Genomic DNA, 25331 nt, shown 5'->3' with positions numbered 1-25331 from the left:
CAATCACCAAAAGAGTTCTTTGTCGTGCTGTTATTCCACCCCAAAATCATCACGGAACCACCACCAAAGCGATTCCTCTCCAAGACACAAGCCTGTGCATATCGTTCTCCCACGCGCCTAAAGGAACGTTGACGTCCAGCACTATGGGAGATGTTAAACCTGGACTCATCTGTAAAAATAAAAATTTCTAAACCAAAACAAGGGTCTGCGGACATGATTTCGGCACCACATTCGGTGAGCTTGTCGATGACGTTGTGTCAGGATAGGCTGTATGGCGGGACGCCGTGGTCTGATCCCGTGATGACGTAAACGTTGTCGAACTGTGTTGGGATGGATACAGCGAAGTCCTGGGATGGTTCGGGCATTCATCACTGCAGTATGGAACCTGTGGCGAAGATGGGTCACCCTTATCCATCTGTCCTGTCATGGCGTTGTAACACGTGGACGTCCAGAACAGGGCAGATCGAGGACGTCATTTGTGTTCTCGTAGCGTCTCACCAGTGCAGAAATGGTGTTCCGGTGGCAGAGGAAATGTGCAGCCACTTGTCGTTGAGACATTCCCCCACGAACCATCCCAATGGCCTCATGACGTTGTGCAGACGTGAGCCTTGACATGCTATGCGTTTCAATAGCCGTTTAAGGGCAGGGGTTGAGCTTTCCAAAGTGACAGTATTGTGTGGCATTCATTTGCTCTGTTTCTCTTTCCCGAAATGCACGTGCAACAACGTATTGCACGTCTCAAGGGCGAACCCACTGGCGTCACGGAACGTGGCACGTGCATGCATGTTGGATACATGTCACTAATCTCTGAGTTTAAATCCTTATGTGTCTACACAGGCTTGATAAATTTAGATTTTAAATGTTTGTATGCACAGTTTCTTTATGTGCCTAGTATATATTCAGGGAAACCAAACAGCATCCCAAAGAGATAGGTGTGATAGGAACACGATTCTGTCAAACAAGCAGCTACAATGATATAGGTTAGAGCGTGAGATAAACCCATATGAGGGAACAAAGATTAGATGAGCGATGCATGATATATAAGTACAACATATACAAGTTTCTGTGCATTTTCAGATAAATAATTTTCCAAAAATAGATATGAAAAAATAATGACCCAACGTCCTACTATAATAAGATGTATGTGTGAGTGTCCCTCTTGTATTATCATATACAAAGACATCATAAGCTTATGGCCAACAGGGATTCACTGTATGACGATGTTAGCACAATGAATATAAGAATAAATTGTTTGAATGAACCCTTTTCACGGGTTTACAGGTGACTAAGGCCTTAGTTACGTATTTTAAAGGTGCTTCCAGTACTCATTATTATGCGAACACAGAGTTTAATTCAATTATGCCTGAAGATATGATTGTTGGTCTGACCCTCAATATACACTTGCATTTCACCAGTATAGCAATCTTCTTAACACAATAACAAACTTAACTCTTCTTAAATATGAATCAGGTACAAAACAAAAGATTCAGACGTTACCAGGAATATAGCTCGTCATGAAGTTCAGAATGTAATTCTTGCATACCTTAAAGTGTGTTGCTAATTTATGAAGTGTTTAGAATCTGAGCAACGTTTCATGATGGGCAAGGTGTAAATGGGTCTCGATGCCTGAACACATATTAAATTCTTTAATGATCAATCAATCAACTATGCAAATGTAAACTCAATCATAAGATAAGAAATAACAAAATTATAAGAGAAAATGTAGAGAGGAAAATATGAAGACTACAAATAAAAGTTCATTGTTACTGGTGCGTTAATGGCATCAAATCTGATCTGTAAGTTGAAGCCCGGAGGTTTGTTGGTCCATGAAGGAGAATAGTTGCTTGTTAGACGTTTTCGTAGATGCTTTGCGACTCTATGCCTTCCAAAGCTACGTCATAACAAAGAGCAACGTCAGCCTGTACAATAGAAAAGATTTCAATAGACATTCTTTACTTCGGTAATGATGTCATATAACTTGAAAAATATAATTCTGTTCGCAAAGGGATGTGACTGGATGTTATGATCTATAAGTTTTACTAATAATGCTGATACGATGGGAAATATCACCAGTTTTGATAATGATATATAACCCGTCAGTTAATTGCAGAAGGGAGGAAGAAATCACAGCCATGGATCCCAAATGAAAATCTGACTTACTTGCGATTCATTTACTACAATCCACCTAAAACATGCACATCCGAGGTGAGGATAAAATGACGAGCTCCAAAGAATTTCGACAATAAGACGAGACAATTTCGATATTAAGAAACAATTAATTTTAATGAGCATTCCAAGAAATAACTTAGTTCCTCAATTAAGTAGATGATTTATGCTATTGTAAAAAAAGTATTCAAAGAGTAGGGGCGATGAATGTGGACATAAAACTGACCAAATGCCTTTTATGTTAAAGTCAGCATCATGTACCGATTTAAGTACGCATACATGATTATCAAACATATCTTCAAACAGATAGCGGAAATATTCCCATCATTATTCTCAACACTTTGGTCTCAACCGGTTTACTTTCATCTCGTGTAATTTGGTGTGTTGAAACATTCCAAACTAATGCTCCTTAATTCAATTCGGCTTTTTAGTCACTGTTAGCTATAAATGAATTGGAGACACACATAGTTATAGCTTGATTTTAATCAGGACTTAAACATTAATTTTATTTAATCCTAATTAATGCAGGTTTTGCTTAAGTTAAGAAACCTTGACAACATTTTTTGGGAATTCAGACGTCCATATGGTTGTTAAGAAGTCATACCAAAATACACTGACACTTCATGCTAAAGGTACCTGTGTGATATCTTGATCCAGGCAGTGGACCATATCCTTCACGTTGTTGTAGATCTCAACTGTTTTGTCATACTTCAGGCCTTGAACAATATTGCTCAGGATGCACAATATTGCACCTCTCTGTCTGTCAGATTCACTTTAACATAAAAATGTACATATGAATTCATGTAACCAAATAAACTGTTTCGAAAATAGTTTGGCATTATTTTTGCCCGGAAAGCTGGTCAGTACAACTTTGTATGGTGCTTCTACTGCCAACTGATAACATGGAATATAGCGAGGGATCATGGCCATTCTTTCACATGTTATATCGACAAAGAGTTAGATTAGGTTTAACAGTAAAGCTGAAGTCTCATCAGTCATAAAGATTTTATGTGTACCTGTAGATGACAGCAACTGGTTGGGATTCATCCCCACTCGTATGAAGATCTACTTGTTCCAGCAGTTCCAAGAGCATGGAGTGGGAATCTTCTGGAAACTGCTTCATTATGTACACATGCACTGGGGATGGCGGACGGTCCTGGTCAGTTGTCATTTGTAAGAGTTAGATTTTGTTTTAATCAGTAACAAATCCTATAGCATATGATATACTGGATCATTTGTCGACACGGGGAATACCTGACATATTTAAACAACACATGTTAACTAAGAATGGTTGAAATTGGTTGATGTCTCGCGTATCCATTAACTATTCATTCATTCCTCATCTTAGGTCACCATACAAAACATTTAATTTATATTATATAGAATAATATATGCATTGCATATGATTTTGTTATATTTGATTAATTGATAAAGCAATTAATTGTACGAATATGTTTCTGTTTCTTGATAGAAAGCTACAGATTGGGCGAGACGTGTGTTGCATACAGTGAACAGTGTCTTAAATGTCATATTTTAGTCTGTGGTTTATGTTGACTTAATGATTGAATAAGAAGTCCGCTTGGTTGTTATTGTTGACGTTAGTATACTCTCCCAAAAAGAAACGCATATAGGAACTTACATAAACATATATTTAAGGTAAACATATAGCAAATGAAGGCTTACGTTAATCTGTATGTGTACGCTCCTGAGCACGATGTCGGGGTTGATTGTGTTCTCTGTTGAACACCTCACACTGACTGGACTCACGTTCAGACTCCCTCCTGGAGAAGGCACATAGCTGGACAGATTCTGAAAGTATAGTCATTGGTTCAAATGTAACACCTCACCGAGTGTGATCGTTTAAATAAAACAGGAGTAAGTGAAAGACAACCCCTCACCTGGTGCGAGTCTGGCAGGACAATGACAGTACCAGACTCCTGTTGTTCTATGAGTTTCCAAAACAGAGACGCCGTGGTGACGGAGGGAGCTTCAGTCAGTAGATAGCCTTTCATGGACAGGTGAGACTGAAGGAGGAACGGTATATATACATCACCGTGATATAACATTTTCAAAATTCGCATACAGATCTATCGTAGGGTAGAACATGGGCTGGAGCATGGGTACAAACACCCTGTATTTGTCCTTTGAGGAGACCAAATGAATTGGGTGATCAAACTTGGTGTTTTGTTTGATCTATTGCACTTTTCAAAGGTCGACTTTCAGGTGAATAAGCCACAGCACCATTGCCATAATCACAACCATCTTTTATAAGAGTGAAACTGTATCATAAATATGAGCTTATGAAGTGCTACACAATAGTAATTATACCAAGCTTATAAACGTTTAGGAAGGGCCAAAGCTCTTGAAAATGTCCATGACAACTTCCTGCCAATGAATAACGATTTGCAGTATGATTTCGTCACTACCAGCACTACAGTCAGGGCCATGGTTCTGAGAAAACACACAATAAACTCAAAGAAAGTGATCAAGTAAATAATACCTAGATGTGTTGTTGGTTTGCAAAAATACTTTGTAAACTGCATAATATTCCAGAACCGAGTTCATCAGTCGGATTCAGGGTGAACTGGCATATCTCAAGTGCTTTTAAGGTTGTGACATAACTTGATAGACTCATCTATCAATGAATTACGAGCCCAACAGTTCACGATTTCAAAACTACCCACACCTAAAATGCTTACCTCCACTTCTACAGCTACGATGTCTGAGCGCCCATCAATATACAGACGTCCCTTGAACTTGTCCCCTGAAAATAGTTTTTATTACCGACGTACTAGCTTTTCAAATGTGTCGCAGTGACGACATTTGACACAATCGAAACAGGTTGTTCATATGTATAATGAATTTACAAAGCTTCGCTTACTTACCATTTCCTGAAGTCTCTCTCTTGATATTCAGGATCTAAAACGTTTTTTGAAAGGCATTAGTTACAAACATGCAGCGGTGGGGTAGCCGAATGGTTAAAGCGTCTGCTCGTCACGCTGAAGACACGGGTTCGATTCCCTGCATGGGTACAATATGTGCAGCCCATTTTTGGTGTCCCCCTCCGTGATATCGCTTAAATATTGCTAAAAGCGGTGCAAAACTCACTCACTCACTAAAAACATGACATACATCTATGTGGAACAAATATATACATGTCACGGTCCATCAGGGATAATTTACTAGTAGTTTATTATCTGAATATTTTTGCATCTACCTGTATTAACTGTGTGGGTTCCATGCATCCCATCTTGAAGGTTCTTTTCTCATTTCGATTCTGACTGAACACCTGCACATCCATAGTTGTGTTTCCAAACTCCAGCGCCTCTTGTAGTGTCAGGTATACACACGCATACTGCTCCTGAGGTTACGATGAAACAAACGTTAACATTCGTCGAAAATGCGAAGAAATGTCATATTTGTGTTTCATGGAAACGAAAAGGACAAGAGAAAATGTTTTTGTTCATTACGGCCCATAGTCGGTATACGCATTTTTAAACAGGTAAGAACAAAAACAACTGCAGATTGAGGAGACATGTCTCACCTTGGTCTGTATCATGCCCTTTCTTTGATCTCTCATCTTGGAGACACAACCAAACACATCGACCTTATCTTCAGTCAGAGCATGGTCCAATAGGTAGTCCACAGCGATGTAAGTTCCTGTCCGGCCGATCCCAGCACTGGGGTTAAAATTGTCCTCAATAATATTGATAACTATGTGACTGTACAATACAATTGCAATTAGCAGCGAGCAAGTTCGATTATAACATCACATGATAACTATAAACCATCAAGAAGAAAGGATTAAATGTGTGTAATTTGCATTACATCCTACAAGTATGTTGAATAAATAGATGATGTCTTCTCGTAAACACCAAGGGGGATGTAAAGTCTCCTACCTGCAGTGCACAAGTAAAGGGCCATCATGGGTGTTAGCTGCTGTCCTCACCAGCCACAGAAACTCAGCCAAGGACGTCTCCTCAGGAATCCAGTGATCAGGCCATGTTGTGAAGTGGAATTGATGGAAGCGACGACAATTGCTTGTCTAAAGGCATATGAAATAATATGAATGTAATAAATATATAACGCGATTGCAAAGGAATACCCAGTCTTGACTATCCCCAGAAACAAAATCCGTTTTGTGTGAAGGGGATAAACAGCTGTGAAAATTATATGAATGGATCACTGAAAATCAGTGATGACACCAGCTGTTCGCGAAAAGGATAAGCATGTCTTGCCCTAATGGTAGCACCCGCCATTCACAAAAATCTGCCTATAAACAGAAGTATGTACATGCCATGCGACTAGTAAACAAATCAGACAATCAAATTATTGATGAACCGAAAAATCCAGTTTGGTATTTTGGAATTATGACTGCTGAGAAGACATAGAGATATTTCAATGCGTATAAGTAAAGAAAACGTCTGAGAATTACATTTGTTGGGTCAGTTGTAATGTCTCGGACCAAACATTTGTATTGTAGTTGACTGAACATACTTAGATATGCTACTGAGCTTATGGTCAATGCCGCTATTTAGAGAGAGACACATTTGTAGTCAAAAGTGAATGACTGTGCTAAACATAATCATGAATACACCCTTGCCTGTCCTGTACTCGAATATGAATATTCATAGATTCGGTGATTGTATCTATAAAGTCAAGTAAGAATATATTTACCTTTTTCTCCGTAACTTGTAATTCTCTCACAACCCAGTGTGCTCTCTCGCTTGAGCTGATTACAGCTATGTTGAAGTCCCCTACAGTCCAATCCTTTTTGTCCGACCAGTACGCAGCACACTTCGTCTACATAAAGGTCCAAATGGTGTTATGTTACCTGATGTTCTTTCAATAACTCCTAGGTTACACCTGTTCATTACATCTAGTCAGATCTTGGCTATAACACTCAAAATATCAAATGTGGGATTCATTCATATTTAATGTTATTATCTGACGCATATTTACCATTTGCATAAAGGATATGTTTACTATAAGTTTGACATTAACTTGTATAATATTGACCTTCCCCATCTCCATGAGATTAGTCAGCATGACGATTCTTGTACAGTTCTTTTCCCAGATCAACCTCCAGAAGTCAGTCAGAGTCTTCCTGTTAGGACCTGCACAATGGATGGATGCGGAAATGACAATTTGTAGATATGATTATGAATTTAATAATAATAGTCCATTTATACTGCTCATTTATCCATGTACATTGCATGCTCAAAGCGCTGACTCAGGGATTAAATGTCGGAATCGTTATCGCACACTCCAAAAATAACCATAGGTACATGATATCCGTTATATTTTGCTATTCTATTTCATATTTTCAGCTGACCTCATACAGAATCGCGGTAGCAAGAAACCATTTAACCATATGTTCCATTTCAGTTCTATTTATTTTTATTTACTTATATGTTTGTGCAGTACATTGAATAAGACTAGACATTAGAAAAGAAAACAAGACCTTGCGCTGCTATGTAGACTTTAGGTTCAGAGTAGCCCTGAAACAAGATCGGATCTTGTAAAGTTTTATGTGTAAACTACCTGCAATACTATTTTTTTAGATATCAAAAAGGAATATAAGTTATGAGATTCTTGAGAGGCATTTAGAATTTAGTGAACATATAAGACGAGTATATGGATGACTGATGACAAGAAGTTGTCATCCATATACTCGTCTTATAAATATAAGTTATAGTTAGAAAGTCAATCCTAACCTTACTAACGTCTATGTAGGTGCCATTTATGTAATCAGAACTAGGTTGAGAGTAGCCCTGAACATGTGGTTGCGGTTCACATACACTGCAAACTATTGGCATCACCTAATGATGCACAGAGCCATTAAAGTTAAACAGTACTAACAATTCCATCAGTTAATGTTAAATCCTACTAACGTCTATGTAGCTGGCATTTATGTAGTCAGAACCAGGCTTGTCTGGCAGAGTCTGCAACTTGACCCGGGTGTCATCATCTGGAATAGAGGAAACATGGCCATGGATAGAGCCGTCTTGTTTGATAATGAAGAACAAAACGTTTATACGACTTTACGCTTAACTAGTCCTCATATTCACAATTACTTTCAACAAATGAGGACTTTGGACTTTATGGACTCCCTTTAGTGACGATTTCAACAATCTTTTTAAGAAATTAGTCCAAATATAGTCAAAACACCTCTTTTGAGCATTTACAAAAGGTTTCTTTGTGCTTAAGTATTAATGTAGATGCCCCAGTCAATCACCAGCACCACAACCAAACTAAAAATTCTGATACAGTCCACACTGATACCGTCCACAGTCTGCAATCTTCATTTGTTGATGAAATGTTGATGCAATCAAAACCTATCCTTTATAACATTAGAATATCATAAGTAGAAATATTCAATTGGTGCCATTTATGTCTTTGTATCGCAAGTGTCCGTATTTGATATTAAGAATACTGAATCAGACTTACATGGGTAGTAATTCGTGAATCTGTTTTTCCCCTTGTTTTCCGGTAGCTGGGAGTCTTTGTAAGGACGGGTGAAGGCAGTAGATAGTTTCTGTCGTGTATCAGTTCGCGTGTGTTTCAGGATTTATTCATTGGCGAAGTGTGAAGTTGGAAGTAACATGAAAGTAAACGTCACTTGAACAACCAATCTCAAGTTCAACCAAGTTCAACAGATCTCAAACAGACTGATGATACCGTAACGATTGTCGTTATTCTATCTAAGCACAATACTTCAAATCAATGATAGGAAGTACATATATTTGTAACCTGAATATATATAATGGAGGGTGAATGAGTGAGTGAGTGAGTGAGCTGGTATTTGATATAATGATATTTATATAGAGCACATATTCACGCAACTAGTACACGCTCAAGGCTCTGTTTTTTCCTCTTGATCATTGGATACCATAGTACTGGCGAGAATCTAGAATACTGGATACATTCCACCATATCAGTAAGGGATGTACTCGAGCCCTTTCTTAATTTATGATAGGTTAGAAGTACATGGTTCTAGATTTTGTCATCTTCCTTATAGTAACCTTCCTTATAGAGACGTTGGGGCCTGATCAATGCACAACACTATGTGAAGAAGAAGTGCTAATGTACGCTTATGGTATTTCTGGCTATAAAAGTACATGAAAACGTTTAACATCGATGTCACTGATGAGGTGGAAGCACTTTTGTTACCTGGTAATATTTCTTTTTATTACCCTTACCTGAGATAAATAAGTCGAATTCTGTTTGGTCAATAGTCAAAGTATACGAAACAATGTAGGCCGATTTGCCAGGGTGTACGGTTCGTACACCCCGTCAAATCTGTCACATGATTCACTACACGGGTTGTACGAATGACCTTGACTTTAGATGGAATGTGACTGCCAAACGGCTAATTGCTTCGAAATTCTAGTTTTGGCGTATACGCCAATAAAATTGTTGCCATACATTTGTCTGTGTCAATAAATGTATCCAAAGAAAACGAAAAGAAAATGTTTCTGTATTCACTTGTCGTTAAACAAAACCTCGATTTCGACCATTTTTATTATAAACTAAGCCATCCCGAGTTATCTCCCTTTATGACCGTTCAGGAAAAACCATGGTGAAACATTTTGCGTCTCATTCTGCCGATGATTGAATGTTGTTGATTAAAGATAAGCTCAATAAAAAAGACCTTAAATGGTGTACGTGACTGCAAGAACCTTGTATATTCCTTATTTCCTGAGGCGCACCTCCTGAGGTGTTATGGCCAGATTAACTTTGTTCATTAATTAAATAATATACTCCTATTACACCTTGCAATGTCAAGTTTATATCTTCATAGTAATAGTCACGTTATGATGGCGGATCGGTATCTGGTAATATCTCGCCGTCTTATTATGTGGTCCTGTTGGTCACTTTAAATCGGATTAATTCGTACCTCGTTCTGCCAAATTTTTTGTCGTACCTGATACTCTGCCTGGAAGCCCCCGACGGGCACCTGCAGCTCCTGGATCCGCTCCTGTAGCTTATCTACAGACACCAACGTTATTGCAGGAGCAGTTGCTGTGTTGTAGTACGTGTCGTTGTCGTCCTCATCTACAGCCGCTTCGTCCTTCTTGCCCACCACCACGACGGCACCTGCACGCACAGGGTCGAGGTACTCGTCCGAGTCCACAGCATTTGCACACAGAGGGTCTAGGCACTCGTCTGAGTCCCCAACGCTGGTAGGCAGAGGGTCGTTCATCATATCTGCCAACAGGGCAGTTGCACACATATTGTCAAGGTGCCTCTTATCTACCACAATCAAGGCTAAAGGGAACAAGTGCCCGTTGCACGTGACTATGCAAACAGACGATACGCGCGCGTGTGTTTGTGTGTGTGTGTGTGTGTGTGTATGTGTGAATAGCGGCTTACGTCTATACAAATGAAAAATGTACAAAGAGAGTGAGTGAGTAAATTCATATGATACGTAAATACATATGATATATAAAACCCTGTCAACGAAGGACAGTAAAACCACTGGATTATCACAGATTGTGTTAAAACTAGCTAGAATATATCTTTAAAAGTAGAAAATTAGTTTTGGACAATACAATGTGAAAATGGGCTATAGATCGCTAACAACTGAAGAAAAATGTACAAAGTAATTTTCAAAGAATATTCGACGGTACGACAAAGTGCTAAGCTTAAGTTTGATATATGTATATATCATAAATCCAAAACAACATGATTAAGTTTTCGAAATAATAATGTACAGCTGATTATCATTTCCGGGTTTGTTTACAATGTCACACACACGATAACCTTAACCTTTGTATCAACAATGATGTCACAGACCATGGAATACAACTAAATGATAAATCATCGCGTCCAGTGATGGATTGTCCAAAAGCTTGGTTTGGTGATAAAAATAAAACAAACAACCGACAACATCAAAACGAACAAAGATACTTTTAATTGAGAAGAATATTTTTCAACTTTCCTGACCATTACGGAACAAAAATAATAAACGGCATAGATCATCATTTACGTTGCTTGTGGACTTTACTGTATGTCAGTTTATAATTGTGTACGTTATTGCTTTATACGAACCTATCTGCTCCAGGGACATATCTGCATGATTATATCTTTTTTTTGCTGCTTGACTTCTTCGTCTTCTACAAATAAGAATGGTTTGCTTTAGCAACTTGTATTGTGCAGAAGAGAATGTGCGTCATGCTATTGATCAACCACAGATCATCAAAGTATAGGTTTCAAAATAGACCCCAAATACATAACTGTACAAGTAAAAATACTTATTTATTTATGCGTTACATTGCCATGAACTATCATGCTCCTTGTTGAAATTAGTATGTATAATATTGATCAAACAGTTTACTAAGTGTGAACCGAAATACCTGAAAGTCTGTATTGAATATTTAAGTATGTAGATAATGATTTCACTTTAAGTGTGAGCATCTTGTCTTTTCTGTCATCATTTACAGATGGTCATGCGTTTCAAAGGCAGGTACTGAGATGGTATCCACGCTGCCTCTCTGGTACAAATGGTTAAACAATCGAGTGTTTATGTTTCGTATAATTTACCAACATACTATTTCTTTACCTGACCAAGACAACAACGATAACAACGACGGCTGCTGCAACTACAACACCAGCTGACGTAAAGATTTCTGCAGTGGACGTTGGCGCTTCATCTTGCTCTAGAAAAGAAGAGAAAATATTCTGAAATGGTAGCATCTTTCTTCAGTGTAATCTACCACGGGATTACGACAGTCATGTGTTGTTATTGTAAATTTATAAAGACTACTATATTGTCAGTAAATCCATATTATGAGATGATTTTATGTGAACATCACAATGAAAAGCAGCGTCTGCAATTGGGAACAGTCAGTCTAAAAAGTTTAAACTTATCACACATCTATCGGGCATCGAACGCCGCACAAGAACAGACAATTCTGAAAACAAACTACATGTTCATCAAAGCAGTTAGTAAATAAAAAGATATCCATTATGATCTGCCTCGTCAGACATGAACAGATATCCCATGTTCGACCACAACGGGAGTTATCTCTTACCCTGCGCGCAGTCCTCCCCCTGCCACCCTGACACGCAGGTAGATTCACACTGGCCTGTGTCCGGGGGACAGGCGCCTGTACCACCATCACACCTCCGGGCACTGCAGTTACCAACACAGCCAGATCCATATTCAATGCCTTTGGTGCATTCTGCAAACAAAAAGATGTCCCTTTGTCATATGATTTTCATACCACTGCATGCATACTATGTTACCTTCTTGACTGGAAAAGACAGTTTTCTTGACGTTCATGGATTGATACTGGACTGGAGAATGCATTAACTCATTGCATTATCATTACCTGTAAAGCACGCATGTCAACATCTACATATTTGAATATATTTTTTGTTTGTAGTATCATGGAGAAAATACTAACTGCAATGGCCCAAGGGTCATGCACCATCGTGTGCGACAACCAAAAAATGGTGTCTCACCTTGTGTACAGTCAGCTATCTTCCATCCGGGATTGCAGCCGTTTTCACACTTGCCTGTCACGTGATCACATGTCGATGTCCCACGGCATTTTCTAGCAGAGCACTGGTAAGCACAGCCATCTCCGTAGGAACCTGGGCATTCTTTAGTCAGGTTTGAATACATTAGTACCAATCATCAAATGTGTAGGAAGAACTAGCTTATCAAATATATGTTTGCCCATATACAGAGAAAAGTCATATTAGAAAATCAGATTTTTGCAAGGGTTTTGTTCATCAGTTTGTGGTTGAGATACCTGATGGCAGTTATCAACACGCCGGGACAGGAATAAATTTGTTGTTAGTATATACGTTCTTACCCTGTGTACAGTCTGTTCCATTCCATCCAGTCTTACAACCTCCGACACACACCCCTGTCGCATGGCCACAGCTAGAGTTGTCGTTCTTACAGTTCCTATCAGAACATTTTTTACTACAGTTTTGTCCATAACTGAATTGGGTACACTCTGAAAACATAAAGTTTCTTAATATAGTTACACTTGAGCTCTATGATTAATCATCATCATCCTGTATTTAATTGATTTTATTAATTATATGTGTTAAAACCAAGGACGGATATACGATAATGAATGTTGTACTGTGAAAACCAACCGAAATATCAGCCAAAAAAATAGGAACCTGTGTCACACTCGTCGTGCTGCCAGCCTGGTAGACAGACTCCACTAGGACAAACGCCGTTCACGAAGTTGCAGACATCACCAGCACAGTGGCAGTAGTTGTCACAGACAGAGCCGAAAGTACCAGGAGCGCACACTGTTGAAAAAGGTAACATACAGGTTAAGCAAATGCCCAAGCATACTGCTGTGTTTTAGTAGCTTTATTGGGTTCCTTCTTCTACCTTCCCTCCTCCTGTACTTACAAATGCTAAACTATTTAATGAAATCGCTTGTCAAAGAACACATCATTAAAATATATACATTTGGTACCCGAAAGTAATAGTCGAGTGCAACAGGAGAACTGTACATTACTAATTAAATGTACTCTGAACGAAAGGAAGACTCATTTCGTCTTTAAATATACGTTAGTTCTCATTTTTCCCTTGATGTAAGAGAGAATATTTGTGGGTGAGTTAGACTACTGTACTGTTGAGGTTAAATTCACAATTCTCAATTGTATGTATTGTGTCATTTCTTTTTTGTAAAATATATCCGATTGTTTGAAACAGTGAAATTGTTGTAATTGCATCTGCATTTAATCGGATATTTCTCACATGCCATTAATTTCACTGCAAACCTATACAGAAATACGCATATACATATGTGGAGATTATACGACTTTCTTTAAGTAATTTATAACGAATATTCGAGGTTACTCTCAAATTAATACAATATTTTGATTTGATTGTCAGTGATATCAAACCTTAAAATCCTTCAGATTTAAAACAGCAATTGGACGGACACATGATTGGGAAAACTAACTGTATTACCTCTTTCCCAACGTTTGAGTTAATGGTATGTAGAGTTGCAGGTTAACATAAGCATTTTTAGTATTGGATTGCAATACATTTTCGGCAAATAAGATACGATAATATATACAATGTGGCAAGTGCAATTTGACATACAACTAACGCTTAGGCCATACTGTACACTTAACATCCCTATCAGATGTGAACGTAAAGAATATTTAGGTAAAATGAAGCTTGCGAATGTACATTGACATATTTTCTGCAAAGGATATTATCAATGTTTCCAGTTCCAGGTCGATAACTTCCTCTAACATTAAACCACCCTTTACAAGGTGACCTATCATATTCGCTAACATCAGAGACTATCGGGTTTTTGAACATTACAAGTCTCTTGCGGAGCGCTTGGTCACAATTCGATTTTTCGATAGTAAGATTTACATTTAACATCACAGCCCGTCATTGAAACCACAACATGTTTGTCACCTCAATATACAGATGAGAGACATCATTTGTCCAGTTGCCATCCATTTCACAGAAGTCCATAATGGACAAGTTGATAACGATAATGTCGGTGATTTTTTAACTACAAAACTGGAATAGGAATACGTCGGGTTCAAAACATCGCGATTAGGAACGGCAAGTTAAGATATTCACGGCTAACGTGTGAAAGATCAAAATCAGATACAAATAAAATGTGGCATCCAACATGATCCCTACCGTCAACCTGCACTTCGCAGAAATCCAAAATGGGTACAGCGTCACCATTGTTTATTGTAGTGGTGTACAGGACCAGATAACGTCCTTTACCAGAACACGTGACGTTCAAAACATCAAGAATGTCTGATCCGTCTCCTTTCCCTGTCACGTTGTAGCACTTGACTCCGTCAGTTGGGGAAGCGGCAGTGTCAGCTATGTAGACCTGGATACCATTCCGACGAACCTTATCTGTAAAACGTCAAAATTAATCAAGTGCCCTTATTAGTATATGTACATGCAGGAGAATAGGATCATGCATCTTTAAAAACCTTAAATAGGTAAATGTACACCTGGGTATATCCTGCGATATGACAGTCTGTCATGAGGTTAAATGGTGGGCTTCAGTGGGGCTGGGATTAGGGAGGATAGAGGTGGGTTATTCATGGTCACGGCGGTCGTCAGTTATTTCTTAACTGCGTTTTAAAGTCCATTCAGTGCTCTCGACGACTTACAACTGCAACGGCGGACTCTCATGAATGGACCATCGCTTGGCCTTGCATGTGTAAACGCATTATACACGCAGCTTTCAACGGTTGCACAATCACTTTAAACTACATATTATTATAAATAACAACTTACATTATAATTTCAAAAGTTAGGTAATCATTACGTGCATGCGTTCACCCAAAAACTGACCTGTTGTAAGCCACAATTACATTAATCCTTGAACATAAGTAGATGTATGTGTAGATGTAGGAGGTCTTGTCAGATACCCAAAGATCATTTGTCAAACATCTCAGAGCTGAGCAAAAACAATCTTTTTGGACTTAGGTACACTGAAACAATGCCGTAAAGATGTCGTCTACACCAGTTGTTGTCTGACATACACTATGCTGAGAACTGACCACTGGTTCTGTGTACCTTTATGGGGAGATGGTGTACACTGGACTAGTAGGATGTAAGCTACTCACAGTCTGTCCGGAAGTATATGGTGACGTCATGTATCGGTGTTGTCTTATTCAGATCCACTCTCCACCACGCAACGTTTATACCGTCATTGTATGCTGAATGAAAGCAGTAGAGATAGTCGTTCGCGATGGTGATTCCGTCCACAGCTTTACCTGCTGCCACATAGACGCTGCTGGCCGATGTCGTCTTATCGAGTGCTTTGTTATCTGTCATGAAATATCACGCCAGAGATCATGCATAATATCATGTTTCAAAATAGCATTATAATGTTTAGAGATATTCTATGTTCGGAAAATTAGCATGGCGCATTTAGATTATGATTTACCTTCATATAACATAAAACTGCAGTAGTACAGGATTTAACGGATAACAACGTCTAGTATCCATCGACAGATGCCCATTTACATTATGGCTAAAGTAAAATCACGTCAACGCACATATTTACGCACAATCACGAATGTCTAGTGAAATACTGTAAGGAAGAGGGGGATTTTAAGGAGAGACTCGTAAACTTTTTGTTTATTTGTTTTTTGTTTAAAACTTTTATTCTTTTAAACTCGTAAACGTCTTTAGAAATCGTTTCACTTCGTTCAGAAAGCAGAGAGTTCCATAACATTGGACTGCAAACTAAGAAGGTACACTCAGTAGAAGTACAGAAGTAGACAGGCTGATGAAGTATAGCTTCACTGGAGAATAGGAAGTTCTCTAGAATATAGGGAGATGAAATCCTGAATATGTGATGGATAGCTGCCGGGACAGTCATGGGTTGTAATACAGATCTTGAAAATTATTCGAGAGAAGACGGAAATCCAGTGCAAGGTTTTGACAGCAGGAGTGATGTGTTGAGATCTAAGACTCCTTGAGATTCATCTGAATTCTAAGATTTGCATAAAGGGCATTGCAATAATGTAGACTGGAAAACAGACGGAATCAACAATTTGGTATCCAGCCATTAGCGTTGTGAACTTGGCTGATGATATATATTCAATAAAAAGGGAGATGTGGACGCCCATGGTCAGTGGTTGATAACGTTGCTTCACATTGTGGGTAAATCGTGCACAAAATTGTCCACAAGGTTATGCTACTAGAAGTAAGATTCTATTATTCAGTGATCGCAGATTTGAATCCTACTTGGCCGATTAAATATTAATGGCTCGCCAGATCTATACCAGTACTCGCTCGACCACATTGTTGGGCTTTCTCACACATAAACCTTATATACCCTGATATAAATGAAGTACTTTTGAAATGTCCGTTAAAGCTGTGTGGTTACTATCTTCATGAAAGTCGTTATACGTGAGAAGATTAAATCTAATATGAAATGAATCATTGTTTCCACTTAAGTCTCGCTATGGATTCCAGTAGCAGTATAATGCAAGCTTAAAATATTTGAGAACATGAGCACTTGAACTATTTCTGTTTATCGAGTGCCTGTATATATGTATGCCAGCAAGCAGATTCGAATTAGCAACTCAACTCTGATGATTTAGAAGAAATGCACATTCAATGAGATTCAAAGAAAATTGCTTAACTTTTCTGGCATGTTGGTCCTGACCATCCTTTGATGCAAGTCTGAGATCTGCATCCATCTGTAACGTTACACGTGTTAGCCTGACAGTGACAGTTGTATCCACACAGGTAGCCATACGTACCCGGTAGGCAGCTGCCTGTAACATATAGACATTATATCTGAGCGACAGGGACAACGTATGCCTATGTATATACCTACGGTTACCTGTATGGTATCAGAGACTTAAAAGTTTAAGAGTATCCATTGCATCATACTATACGATGTCCAATGCTCAATGTTGATGTGACATTGGAAGGGGTGTTGTCCTTTCTAATAATCGTGTAATGACCAAAGATGATGTGCTTGCTTTATTACAAAGTATAGGGATACTATGCTTGTAACATGACTGGCTTCGTATAATGACAGGCTATATTAATTGTATGTCTGCATGATGACTAACTACAGGGATTATATGCGTGCGAAATGACAATCTGCATTGATTGTATGCTGGTGCAATGACTAGAGATGAAGTCTTGGAGTTATGCCTTGGTGAAATCAACGTCCATGTATACTAACCACATAAAGAAACTGTGCATTGTCAAAATATTATCCCAGTTGATAAGTACGATACCAGTGTCAAAGGTACATATAAACTTTAATGGAGGGATCATGAGACCATAACAAGTCGGGAGAATTTCAATTGAAAAGTCAATCACAATGACGTCACGAGTCCACAAGCGGGGCAGGGGTCAAACGACCATGTCACAAGCTCAATAACGGGTATGTCCACCATCGGCATCGAGAACAGCAATGCGTCGACGACGCATAGAGCCTACCAGACGTGCAAGGAAGGCTTGTGGGATGTCACGCCAGTTCTTTCAAGTTCTGTTGCAAGGTCAAGGACGTTATTTGGCGGATGAGGAAGTCGGCGTAGACGTCAATCCATCTCGTCCCAAACATGCTCTATCGGGGAGAGATCCGGTGAATTTGCAGGCCAAGGCAGTAAGTCAACGTTGTTACGTTGCAAGAAATCCATAGCAACCCTTGCTGTATGAGGGCGGGCATTGTCCTGTTGGAATGTTAACCAAGGGCCATGCTGTTGCAGAAAGGGAATTGCTACAGGTCGAAGAATCTGATCCCTGTAGCCCACACCATTTAAGTTGCCCTGAACAATCACCAAAGGAGTTCTTTTGCGTGCTGGTTATTCCACCCCAAATCATCACGGAACCACCACCAAAGCGATTCCTCTCCCAAGACACAGGCCTGTGCATAACGTTTTCCCACGCCTCTATAGGCACTATGGGAAATGTTAAACCTTGACTCATCTGTAAAAACAACATTTCTCCACCAAAACAAGGGTCTGCGGACATGCTTTCGGCACCACATTCGGCGAGCTTGTCGATGACGTTGTGTCAGGATAGGCCGTATGGCGGGACGTCGTGGTCTGATCCCGTAATGACGTAAACGTTGTCGAACTGTGTTGGGGTGGATACGGCGAAGTTCTGGGATGGTTCGGGCAGTCATCACTGCAGTCTGAAACCTGTGGCGAAGATGGGTCACCCTTATCCATCTGTCCTGTCTTGGCGTTGTTACACGTGGACGTCCAGAACGTGGCCGATCGATGACGTCATTTGTGTTCTGGTAGCGTCTCACCAGTGCAGAAATGGTGTTCCGGTGGCAGTGGAAATGTGCAGCCACTTGTCGTTGAGACATTCCCCCCACGGACCATCCCATGGCCTCATGACGTGGTGCAGACGTGAGCTTTGACATGCTATGCGTTTCAATAGCCGTTTAATATTTTGAACGATCGCAAGGGCAGGGGTTGAGCTTTCCAAAGTGACAGTATTGTGTGGCATTCATTTGCTCTGTTTCTCTTTCCCGGAATGCACGTGCAGCAACGTATTACACGTCTCAAGGACGAACCCACTGACGTCACGGAACGTGGCACGTGCATGCATGTTGGATACAGGTCACCAATCTCTGAGTTTAAATCCTTATGTGTCTACACAGGATTGATAGATTTAGATTTAAAATTTGTGCATGCACAGTTTCTTTATGTGCCTAGTAAATATAGCGACGCCACAGATACCAACCTAAAATACATATAAAAATTAGTTATATGTTAACTGCCCAAGAACAGATTTATTCTGGTCTATTTTGGCGTATCCGGAAGTGCCCGTTTCAGATAAAGATACATAGATTCACACGAAGCAATGCATTCCGTGTGCAGCGTATGCCTCTCTAGAGGTCTCCCTTGTCCCATTACTGTAAGTCTTCATGGTCCCTACTATGGTGATCAGCCTTCAGTTGGTGATCTATAGCCCGTTTCTATTTTGTACTGTTGTCTATAGTGATATATTTTAATGATAGCGTACTTAGTTTAAATTAATAACTGTGATACTCTAGTATTTGTACTGTCCTTCGATGACAGTTTTATTCGTTCTAATTGTATTGATTTTAATATTGATATAAATGAAAATGATTTCGTCACGATATGGCTGAAATATCGCCGATGTGACGCTAAATATTAACTCACTCACTCTCTTGGCACATAGACTTTCTAATAGTTGATTAGTTGGTGCCCGTGCGTTTCTGCATTGTAATCAGTACATAACACAAACTTCACTTGCAGCAACACAGCAGCACAAGGCCTATTGAAAAACAATCTGTAATGTGAGTTAAAATCTAAACTAACATCGACAGTATTCAGCCATGAGTACAAAGAGTATACATTGATAAAAATACATTTAAACCATATAAAACCTGTCAACAAAGGAAAGCACAATAACTAGACGATTACAGATATTTTCCTGAAAGTGGTATATAACCATAAAAAGAACATGACTATATGTACCGACCTCGGAACTACACACAAATAAACGGGGCAACAGAAGCATTTGAAGGTTTGGAGTTACATTTGCACCCTGCATGGATCCAAGCAGGCTTTACACAAACATTTGAGGCGATAGATATATTCCGTCAAATATAGCCCCAATTAGAAAGAATTAATTATCTTCGACACTTACACATCCTCTCTGCTTAATAACAATTTCACATTATTTCTACTACGTTCACGGATACAGCTGGTGACAATCTCAGTTAACGGATTTATTCATCCAAGTCTAAAAAGTGACATATGTTAAACAGGGCATAGTAATTAAAAAATTCAACCACAAGAAACAAAAGCCTATATCAACCGCTTTGAAACATTAGTGTCACCAAACTCCCAAACGACCTGGGTCACTTCACGATTAACTGCCGCATTCAGCTACGTTGATTCCTCGGAAGTGTATACTGTGCTGTGTTATTTGTCGTTAAAAGTTTCAATATTGAAATTTGATTGTCTTCTTTGTGTTACTTCTTTAGTAGAAGTAATTAACATTTTGTTTCCCCAAATGTGTCTGTCCTGTTCAAAGTAGTGATTGGTTTGGAAATCAGGCTGTTTTGGAGTCAGGTGTAATCTGCAATCCTCTAGAATCACTTTAGACTCATCCAAAATATATATATTTAAATGATAATGTTAGTATGAAACTACATGTTGTACTCAATCGCTGACTGCTACTACATATCTAGTGATGTCATGCACACAGTGTGCTAGTGACCCTTGCACCAGGTCTGCTCTTTCATCTGTATCACATCCTCTTCCTCTCAGCTGATTATTTGTCATTCCAAATTTTGTCATTCAATAGACTCCCAGGAAGTAGTTTATGGTTATAGTTACAGTATTACAATTGTAATGTCGACAAGTGCAGCACAATGTGTATTTATAGATTTAAACTACCAGGTATCAACGTATTTCTAACCCCTTGTGGCCCACTGGTGGTCTATGTGTTATTTAGATCTTATCATGACCCGATATGCTATCGATGCTATTGGGTTGTAAAAGCAGACTGTACCGATAGGGAGATGCTTAATTTGTCAGCGTCATGTTAACAGTGGTTATCCATCAAGATGATGAAAGGCATCCACTATATAACCTCAGTTCTTTCTGCCGCATTAAATGCATGCCATAAAGGGGGAAATGTTTAGAATGACTAAAAATCACATAGAATGTTGTAACGTCGCACTAAGCGATTAAACTAAATTTCATTTGGGCCTTTAAATTCAATTTATCCATTAAAGAATTCATTGCATTAAGTATATATGGAATGTAATACAGGAACCATCACTTGGTAAACACCGGTACCATGCACTATTCACCATTCACAATATATTGGCGGAGTTAGTGAGTATGGTTTAACTCCCAGCAATATCACGACAGCATTGTACCCATTTGTGGAATAGAACTCAGGTCTTCAGCGTGACGAGCGAACGTTTTAGCCTTAAGGCAACCCCGCCACACCACACATTGGTGAAAGGCCTTTAATAGTGTTGATCTCTACAGGCTATCACAGGAATTGTTTCTACAGGCTATAACGGTGCATATTCACTGCAGGATATCACAGCACATTTTTACAGCAGATTATCACAAAACATATTCATTGCAGGCTATCTCGACTCATTTTCTCTACAGGCTATCACAACACACATTCACTGCAGGCTCTCACGTGTCATAGTCACTGCACGCTATAACTGCACATATCTACTGTGCGCTATCACAGCTCATATCCACCGCATGCTGTCCTGGTACATACTCACTACAGGCTATCACGGCACATATTCACTACAGACTATCACGGCACATACTCACTACAGGCTATCACGGCACATATTTACTACAGGCTATCACGGCACATATTTACTACAGGCTATCACGGCACATACTCACTACAGGCTATCACGGCACATATTTACTACAGGCTATCACGGCACATATATACTACAGGCTATCACGGCACATATTCACTACAGGCTACCACGGCACATATTTACTACAGGCTATCACGGCACATGTTCACCACAGGCTATCACGGTACATACTCACTACAAGACCGCCTCCGTGGTGTGGTGGTTAGAGCGTCCGCCCGGAGAGCGGAAGGTCGCGGGTTCGATCCCCGACCGTGTCATACCATAAGACGTTAAAATATGGTACTTGTTGGTCCCTTCCTGCCGCTCGGCATTAATGGGTACAACAAGGACTGGTCGGCTCGGAGTCAGTATAATGTGTCTGAGTAGGGTATTCGTGCTTCACTGCTGCATGGTATCTCAGTGGGCTAGCACTATAAAACCAGCTTAAGTCTGGGCTAGTACAAGCAGCCGCACATACACACGCATGCACGTCGTCATATGAGCGAAATGTTCTCAAGTACGACGTAAAACCCAATTTCACCTCACCTCACATACTCACCACAGGCTGTCACGGCACATTTTCACCACACGCTATCACGGCACATATTCACCACAGGCTATCAAGGTTCATACTCACTACAGGCTATCACGGCACATATTCACCACAGGCTATCACGGCTCATACTCACTACAGGCTATCACAGCACATATTCACCACAGGCTATCACATCACATATTCACCACAGGCTATCAAGGTTCATACTCACTACAGGCTATCACGGCACATATTCACCACAGGCTATCACGGCTCATACTCACTACAGGCTATCACAGCACATATTCACCACAGGCTATCACATCACATATTCACCACAGGCTATCACGGCTCATACTCACTACAGGCTATCACAGCACATATTTACTACAGGCTATCACGGTTCATACTCACTACAGGCTATCACGGCACATATTTACTACAGGCTATCACGGCACATATTCACCACAGGCCATCGCGGCACATAATTCACTATAGGCTACAGCAGGTTATCACAGCACATATTTGCTTTCACAGCACATATTCACAAGCTTGGTTTAGTTCTCTTTTAGCGTCGTCAAAATTTCTGTTGCAACGTTCTTTAGGTTAGTTATGAAACAAATAAAATCATTTCATTTTAAACGATTTAAATCATGCTTTCGTGATATACTTCGCGTAAAAATAAAGTATGCATTAGATTTTATTTGATTCCGTATAGATGAATGAACCTTACCACTCATTATATGTCAGTATGGCCATTCAAACCCTTGTATATGATACAATTTACACACAAAAAAAGTAACAAGGTGATCCCCTACCTGACGTAATGTGCAGCACATACACAGAGAGCAGGACAGCGAGTCTCACCCACTCCATGGCGGCGACTCTGTGCACCAGGAAGATATTTTCGTGTATCCCATTACTACTAACATTGAACAACCCTCACTGAATGACTACTGTGGCTAGCCTTAACTGCGAATGAAAGGTGTTGGAGTTATGCACCTGGCCTGACAAAGAACAGACAGTTTAAAATGCAAATATTTTCCTGCATATACGGTTGTCTTGGTGCACTGTCAAGGGCGGGGGAAATATCCAAGTCCATGTATTTCCACACAAAATGAGTAAGTGATAATGGTAAGTTGAGTTGAGTTGAGTTGAGTTGAGTTAGGCTTTACGTCACATCGGCATTATTCCAGCCATATAGTGACGAGAACCAGTCTGCATTAATAAACATTGTAAGTACAGAGTCACAATGAGTTTTATTTCAAAGACATATATTCATTACATTGTCATTTAAAAGCAGAAAAGTCATAGCACTAAATTTAAAGGCAGGCAATTTGTTAGTCACATTACACAGTAAAAATGTATGCTACATATCAACTTCCCTCAGGTAGTTCACTATCAGATGAGCGCTCACGCGGGAGAACAGATCTTTCAGATTTGTTTCATCACAATGTGAGTCCCTTTCAGACGATAAGTCCACGCATTCAAGAAGAATATGCTTGATGGTGAAAACCTCATTGCAAGAGACACACATGGGGGGTCCATCCCCATCCGTTTTCAGCAGATACTCATGAGTAAACCGACTGTGGCCAATACGACATCGTCGTAAAATTATCTCATCACGTCTTGACTGACAACCCAAGTAGGTATAACCAAGTGTTGGCTTCAATTCATACAGTTTATTTCTTCCTACTTGAGTGTCCCACCTTTTGTGCATGATGTCCCGTGTATAGCTTTTGATAGTGGGTTTGAAATCATGTACGGGATCAGCAGTGGAGATAAGGGCTTGTCAAGAGCTGCTTTTGCTGCAGCATCGGCTTTTGTGTTACCTGCTATGCCGACGTGACTCGGCAACCAGCAGAGGACGTCACATTGGCCAGTAGAGAGGTCGTTGTAAAGTTCTAAAATGTCCAGAATGATTGGGTGACTTGAAATAACATTTTGAAGTGTTTGAAGGCAGGATAATGAATCTGTGAAAACGATGAAGCCTTTTGAATGATTCTGCTGTTTAATATAGGTCAAAGCTGAGAAGATAGCTTTGGCTTGGCAGTGAAAATGGAACTGTTGTCGGGAATCCTAGAGGAGACAGTCTTGGATCCAATGACTATAGCACTGGCAACTGGGCCCTCATCCTTGGATCCGTCTGTGAAAATGCATCTATGGGTGTCATACTTGGAACGTAACTGGTTGTATTCCTGCTGGAACACCAAAGGATTTGTTTCGGACTTTTTGAGTTTAGTGAGGGTAAGATCGACCTGTGGTTTCACCATCTGCCAAGGTGGTGAAGACAGGAGTCGGTAAGGTGCTATGATATTGAGATCAATTTTAGCTGCAGATATGGGTGGTTGAATTCCGATTCCAAGTGGTGGAATCGGGCTTGGCAGTTTTTTAAGTTTTCATAGAGAGGGTTGAAAATACAATTGTATGCTGGATTGGACTGATTTGAACGTAACTTAGTTATATATTGAAGTGAAAGTTTAATGCGGCGTTGCTCAAGGAAAGGTTCGTTAGCCTCTGCATAAAGACTGTCTACCGGAGAGGTCCTAAGCCTTCAAGCACTTGGTTTTCAAATATTTTATGTGTGGTAAGAATGTCAGGTGACGGTCGAATATGAGTCCCAGGAATTTGGCCTCTTCTACTACCTTGATGGGAGTACCATCTAAAGATAGGCCTGGATCCTTGTGTGGTTTTTATTTACGACAAAAGTGAATACAATTTGTTTTGGATTTTGAAAACTTAAAACCATTTTCATGGCCTAGCTTTGGATTGTGTTAAGGCGGAGTTGTAGCTGC

The 25331-nt window shown here is 39.7% G+C and overlaps 1 protein-coding gene across 1 annotated transcript; it reads right to left on the bottom strand.

The window, feature by feature from the left end:
* Window positions 1–1150: 1150 nt before the first annotated feature.
* On the bottom strand, window positions 1151–23433 carry LOC124261863 (receptor-type tyrosine-protein phosphatase epsilon-like). Its single transcript, XM_046696236.1, has 26 exons — window positions 23355–23433; window positions 17296–17430; window positions 15766–15969; window positions 14906–15043; window positions 13312–13446; window positions 12993–13139; window positions 12637–12777; window positions 12204–12353; window positions 11732–11828; window positions 11221–11285; window positions 10094–10266; window positions 8617–8704; window positions 8061–8137; window positions 7631–7667; window positions 7186–7283; window positions 6844–6969; window positions 6066–6211; window positions 5711–5846; window positions 5384–5527; window positions 5052–5085; window positions 4866–4930; window positions 4065–4190; window positions 3850–3975; window positions 3183–3322; window positions 2803–2938; window positions 1151–1919 (listed from the first exon to the last, which is right to left on the bottom strand). The coding sequence occupies exons 1-26, from the start codon at window positions 23410–23412 to the stop codon at window positions 1848–1850; spliced, it is 2994 nt and encodes a 997-aa protein (XP_046552192.1). The 5' UTR covers window positions 23413–23433; the 3' UTR covers window positions 1151–1847.
* Between the last annotated feature and the right edge of the window lie 1898 nt (window positions 23434–25331).

Source organism: Haliotis rubra, unplaced genomic scaffold (genome assembly GCF_003918875.1).
Source record: "Haliotis rubra isolate DU_JTF1 unplaced genomic scaffold, ASM391887v1 Scf1198, whole genome shotgun sequence".
Taxonomy (NCBI): Eukaryota; Metazoa; Mollusca; class Gastropoda; order Lepetellida; family Haliotidae; genus Haliotis; species Haliotis rubra.
This window is presented reverse-complemented; position numbering and strand designations above follow the sequence as displayed.

Bases quoted from the DNA above. Each gene is read 5' to 3' on its own strand.
- LOC124261863 (XM_046696236.1), bottom strand. From the start codon at position 23,412: ATGGAGTGGGTGAGACTCGCTGTCCTGCTCTCTGTGTATGTGCTGCAC. The intron at 13,140-13,311 runs GTTCCTATTTTT...TTATGTTTTCAG, and splicing joins GCACGACGAGTGTGACACAG to AGTGTACCCAATTCAGTTAT. The intron at 5,528-5,710 runs GTGAGACATGTC...TCGTAACCTCAG, and splicing joins AGGGCATGATACAGACCAAG to GAGCAGTATGCGTGTGTATA.